Source organism: Bison bison, unplaced genomic scaffold, assembly GCF_000754665.1.
Source record: "Bison bison bison isolate TAMUID 2011002044 unplaced genomic scaffold, Bison_UMD1.0 scf7180017864327, whole genome shotgun sequence".
NCBI lineage: Eukaryota > Metazoa > Chordata > Mammalia > Artiodactyla > Bovidae > Bison > Bison bison.
This window is the reverse complement of record NW_011494899.1, coordinates 3,354,218-3,360,113: the sequence shown is the minus strand read 5'-3', so window position 1 is coordinate 3,360,113 and position 5,896 is coordinate 3,354,218. Positions and strand designations below refer to the sequence as shown.

The 5,896-nt window shown below is 44.5% G+C and overlaps 2 protein-coding genes across 2 annotated transcripts in view; one reads left to right on the top strand and one right to left on the bottom strand.

Moving 5' to 3' along the window:
- The window catches only part of CKAP4 (cytoskeleton-associated protein 4), a 43,306-nt gene extending 37,475 nt beyond the window's left edge, over positions 1-5,831 (bottom strand). The window contains exon 1 of the mRNA XM_010853459.1: positions 5,598-5,831. Within this exon, the coding sequence (XP_010851761.1) occupies positions 5,598-5,831 (234 nt within the window). The remainder of the gene's footprint in view (positions 1-5,597) is intronic.
- Positions 5,487-5,896, top strand: part of TCP11L2 (t-complex 11, testis-specific-like 2) — a 40,756-nt gene continuing 40,346 nt past the window's right edge. The window contains exon 1 of the mRNA XM_010853388.1: positions 5,487-5,648. The gene's annotated coding sequence lies outside the window, so the exon portion shown is untranslated. The remainder of the gene's footprint in view (positions 5,649-5,896) is intronic.

Below are 5,896 nucleotides of genomic sequence, written 5' to 3'. Positions count from 1 at the left end.
TGAGTCAACTCTTTGCATGAGGTGGCCAAAGTACTGGAGTTTCAGCTTTAGCATCAGTCCTTCCAAAGAACACCCAGGGCTGATCTCCTTTAGAATGGACTGGTTGGATCTCCTTGCAGTCCAAGGGACTCTCAAGAGTCTTCTCCAACACCACAATTCAAAAGCATCAAGTCTTCGGCGCTCAGCCTTCTTCACAGTCCAACTCTCACATCCATACATGACCACTGGAAAAACCATAGCCTTCACCAGATGGACCTTTGTTGGCAAAGTAATGACTCTGCTTTTGAATATGCTATCTAGGTTGGTCATAACTTTCCTTCCAAGGAGTAAGCATCTTTTAATTTCATGGCTGAAATCACCATCTGCAGTGATTTTGGAGTCCCCAAAAATAAAATCTGACACTGCTTCCACTCTTTCCCCATCTATTTTCCATGAAGTGATGGGACCAGATGCCATGATCTTTGTTTTCTGAATGTTGAGCTTTAAGGTAACTTTTCACTCTCCTCTTTCACTTTCATCAAGAGGCTTTTCAGTTCCTCTTCATTTTCTGCCATAAGGGTGGTGTCATCCGCATATCTGAGGTTATTGATATTTCTCCCGGGAATCTTGATTCCAGCTTGTGCTTCTTCCAGCCCAGCATTTCTCATGATGTACTCTGCATAGAAGTTAAATAAGCAGGGTGACAATATACAGCCTTGATGTACTCCTTTTCCTATTTGGAACCAGTCTGTTGTTCCATATCCAGTTCTAACTGTTGCTTCCTGACCTGCATATAGGTTTCTCAAGAGGCAGGTCAGGTGGTCTGGTATTCCCACTCCACTGGGTGCTTCAACTGATTATTTTTCTATTTTTTATTTAAATATATTAAAAATTTTTTTTACAATGTTGTGTTAGTTTCTCCGTAAATCTTCATCCATGGTTGAACAGGACTGGGAAGACATTTAGAAAACAGCTGCCTGCTGGCCTGGAGGCGGAGTAGAAGAGCAGGGCTGTCTTGGCTGAGCTCTGAGCCATCACCTCTTTGACCTCTCACAGATACTCCTTTGAGCTTCAGCTCCCTTTGGCCCCTCCCACTTCTGCCCAGAGTCTTCTTCTCTGTTGGCCCTCACAGTCTTTTTTGTTTTCCAGGAGAGGACTGTGTTTCCCAGGTAAGTGGAAAGGACTCATGGAAGAGGGTAAAGGAGAGTATTAAGGCTGGTTTTCTTTTTAGTATGCTATGTATGATGGTAGAGGCAATTGGAATGAGAAATAATCTCCAATTTTACACCAACTCAGTTCCGTGGAGTCAGGGGAAAAACTGGTTTTGGTGTTTTGGAAACTTGATCAAGAATCAACATTTTGTATGCCTATGGTTGATTCATATTGAGGTATGGCAAAAACCATCACAATATTGTAATTACCTCTAATTAAAATAAATAAATTAATTATTTTTAAAAAAGAATTGATATTTTGATTCACTCTCAAAACCAATGATCTAAGTCTGCCTTATATTCAAGACCAAAAGAATAAGTAATGACAAAATCTGTCAAAAAGTTGTGGTTAAATTTTGAACATGCAGTGATTGATCATCTAATTCATATTTAGCCAAATTATTTCCCTCCCTTCTACTTTCTATTGCTTTTTTCCCCACTTTATCGATTTTTAGTCCTTCTTAGTACCTTAAGATGGACAAGTGAGAGAAAAAGAGATGGAATTCCATTCAATAACGTTTTCTGTTTACACCGAAGTCATATATTATGTGAGGGGTTAGGTTCTAAAGAGAGACCATAAGGTAAAAATCATGTAAAGTCAAAGTTATCCTTGAAAATTCCTCAAATGGACCATAAGACCTAGGAAACATCTAGTTTTGTTTTGTTTTGTCTCCAGAATTGAAACTGATTTATGGGGTTGGTTTGTTTGTTTTTGGCCACGCTTGTGGTTTGTGGGATCTTAGTTCCCTAATCTAGTGTCCAACTTGGGCCCAGGGAATCCCTGGAAGTCCAGTGGTTAGGACTCTGGGCTTCCACTGCAGGGGACCCGGGTTTGGTCTCTGGTTAGGGAACTAGGTTCCCACAAACCACTTGGTGCAACCAGAAAAACCCAAAACACCAACAACAGAATCAATATGATCTGGCCAGGGAGTGAAAATGAGTCCTAACTACTGGGCAACAGGAATTCCTGGAAACAGATAAATGTTTCTTCCCTTGAGCATTAGATAAAATAATTGACTAGTATTTGGGGATGGATTAAAAGGGAAGATAAGTACCTTCAAACATTAGACTCATATTCTATATGGTGAAGTCAGGACCAGTGACACCATTTTCAAGGTCCCATGCAAAATGAAAATGCAGAGCTCCTTATTCAAAAATGAGTGAGGATTTCAAGTAGGCAGCAGCAGAGCTTTAAATTAAGTATGAGGCTCCTCTAAGCATGGGGTCATGAGCCACTGCATGCCCAAGAAGCTAGCCTTGGATAAGGAGCTTGGACCAGTAATGAGAAACTTGGAAACTGACATGAATTCAGGAAGCAAAGCCTCACAACTCTCATAAAGAGAAGAAGGGGTTAACATCACTGCCGGGGTTTCAACCATGCTTTTGTGCTCCCTACTCCACATCTCATTGATGTCAGGTTGAATTTGCATTACGTTGTTGCTGGGAAAGATTTAAGGCAGGAGAAGGGGAAGACAGAGGATGAGATGGTTGGATGGCATCACCTACGTGATGGACATGAGTTTAAGTAGCTTCCTGGAGTTGGTGATGGACAGGAAAGCTTTGTGTGCTGCAGCCCATGGGGTTGCAGAGTTGGACATGACTGAGTGACTGAACTGAACTGAGATCAGCACACGATGCAACCCCACTATAAACGTTAAGCTGCTAAGAGGTTGGAAATCCACATTAAAATTACATTTTTGGATCTTCTGATTTATTCAAAGATTCACTGTAACTTAAAACTCAGATTTAAGATGTGTCAAAAGAAGTCTTTAAATTTTTTTGCCGAGTAAAAATGTCGATCTGCCCTGAGTCATCTGCCAAAGGCAATATCAAATTCAATCTATTGTGTAATTTACAGGGAAAGCAAACTGCATTACCATGAGTTCTCGAAGTGCTTCAAAAAAGAAAAGTTAAAAAAATTAAGTATGATAATATGTCTTCTTCACATAAACAGCTAATTATTTTACTTACTAAAGAGGTTGCCTTTTCAGATTTTTTTTTTTTTTTCGGAAGGTCATGAACTAATCTGTGCAAGGAGGATTTTATTTTATGACTGCCTGGACTCTTTGGGTAAGAATATGATACAAGGCTCTCTGTTTTTTTTTTTAAGGAAGCTGCCTAATATTTTACAGGACTATATTTCTCCAAAGTGCTTTTATATACAAGCCAGTCTAAGGGCAATTGGTCAGGACGTTTCCTGACCAAGAGGTTCACTGACCAAGAGGTTTCCAGGTAGCAAGTTATTTAATGTTGATGTAATAGAAGATTATTTTTCCAGAAGATTTTTCTCTCTGGCATGGGTCTCTGATGCTACCCTACCTTTTATGTCTCAAAGTTCTCACCCCAGCAGATGCTGAAACTTGACTCATCTGTTTTGACAAAAATTGCTTCCTTGTGGCTTTGAGAATCATATATTTGAGCTTTAAAATACATGCCATGCCCAGGATCAGGCGGCTGGTGACCCAGGTAGATTGAACAACTCTCTTGACTCATGCTTACCTGCTTCACATTATGTAATATGGCAAAACAATACTTAACAAGCTCCTGCAAAGCTAACAAAGAAAGCTGCCATGTGTCATTGTCACAGTGTCCAGAAGTTTGGGGGATATTTTTAGTTACTCTTTCTGTTGTGGAGTCTCTAGGGTGGTGATGGCAGTTGTGTGGTGGTGGTTATTTGGCAAGAATTGAAATTAGAGGCTTCTGTCAACCTGACTTCTGATTCCAACAAACGGCATAAGCTAGGTTCATAGGAAATTACCAGGGTGGCAACAGCATTTTCTCTTTAATCTCTTGATTTGTACCAAGTTGTGTATTTTAGAAGAGAGGAAAGAGTGGCATTAGGAGACACAATACAAATTTATTCAGATCACCAGCTAAGGTTGTTCAGAGTGGTTTGCCAAATAGTTTCAGCATCTAGCACTGATTGAGTGCTTACTGTGTACAACCCTAAGCACTTTACATGCTTTATCTCATTCCATCTTCACAATAGCCCAGTTAGATAATATTTTCTCACTGACCAAGATATCATAGTAGTAAATGTCAGAGGGAAGGTTTGAACCCAAGATAGGGCCATTTTTTAACACTGAATGATTCCATCTAGGTCCATCCTCCTTTATTTATTTTTTTTTTTGCGCCCCACCCCCTCCATCCTCCTTTAAAATGTTGCCTGTTTTTTTTCTCTTACTAATAGAACCAATTTTCCCTCCACCAAACCAGACATGATTTCAGCACTAAATGGAAGTACTTGAGGCTATACAAAAGTCACTTACATTCTTGCATGAAACTATCTCTCAAATAACCCCCAATTTACACCTGGCAGAAGATGTAGTTTTCCTGTGTGCAGCTGGGGGAAGGGTGTAGACTCGGAAGCACACCCACAACAGAGCAGAACTGTAGGCCTGACCGCACAGAGCTCCTCTGGGACTGCTTATTTACATTAACCACTGTCGAAACTTCTGAAACTTTTCTCGGAGATAGGTGTTGCCAAGAACCCTAGGGGAAGTTAGATGCTTTATCTTTTGCTCGCATACGAAGTTTACGTCTTCAGAGAGCGTGGGTGGGTGTGACTCCCAGGAGCTAATCGTCCTGTCCAGTCATATGCAAATCTGGACTCCTGTTTCTGTGGAGGTGCAGACACAAACATAGGTGACAATTTGGTTGCTGACGTGCGTGGGAATGCACTTGCCCAGTAGAGGGTTAGATTGTCTCCGTGTAGACCGTGTGATAGTGGGAACTTAATTTGGATCGCCTGGTCTAGATGAGGGGTGTTTGGGTCGTAAAAGTTCCACCTGCAGCCAGGCAGCTTGCTGCATTGCTCACGATGGTGTGGGGCCCTGTAGACCAGTGGGGTCAATCCAGGGCTTCACGGGACGGTCCGCGGGCAGCTCCGCCCCGCCCCCAGAATCCCGGCTCCGCTCAGCTCCCCAGCGCCCCGACTGGCCCCGCCCCCAGAGCCCCAACAGGCCCCGCCTCCAACACCAGGCGCTTGGGAGGCACGGCTGCCCCAGTTCCGTAAACACTCCTCTCCCCGCCCCTAGCAGTACACGGACTGCACCACTCGCAGCCCACGGGGGGGAACCGTTCCCTCTGGCATCCAAAATACCCCCAATCCAAGCTCTCCTGGCTCTCTTTCATTCGAAGTTGAGGCTGATGCTTTCTATAAGGTCAGATCTGTCAGAACTCTGACATCAAAGCTGAAGTGCCCTAGGTTTACCCCTCTCCTTGATGCGGTTTTCCCCCCGCTCTCCGCTTACGTGGTGGCCACTCCGTGGCTGCCTCTCTAGAGTCCCTCCTGGCCCTTTAAATACCGCGTGGGGGGGGGGTCGGGGAGGCTGAGGGTTATTGGACTCGTGAGTTTCCAAGGTGTTTGTGTGGTCCTGGGCGAGGGAACACTCAAAGACCCCTGACGAGGAATCCTTCAGTCGTCTTTCTCCTCCGCCTGTCTTCGTGCCGGAGCCGGTGTGTACCATCCCCGGGGAAGGGGTCGCGGGCTCTGAGGTGACGGGCCAGATTGGCAGAGGGGGACGCGTCACCACAGTAGCTGCCCGTCGGCCTCCCCCACTTCATCTCGGAGCTGCGTCCTGGGACCCGCGGCCAGGGGCGGTAGAGCCCGGCTTCTCGCTTCCCCACCCCCCTCCCCATATTCCTTGTTTGACCTCGAACCGCCGTCCCGCGTGGGAGCGGGGCGAGGGCACCGAGTGGCCGCG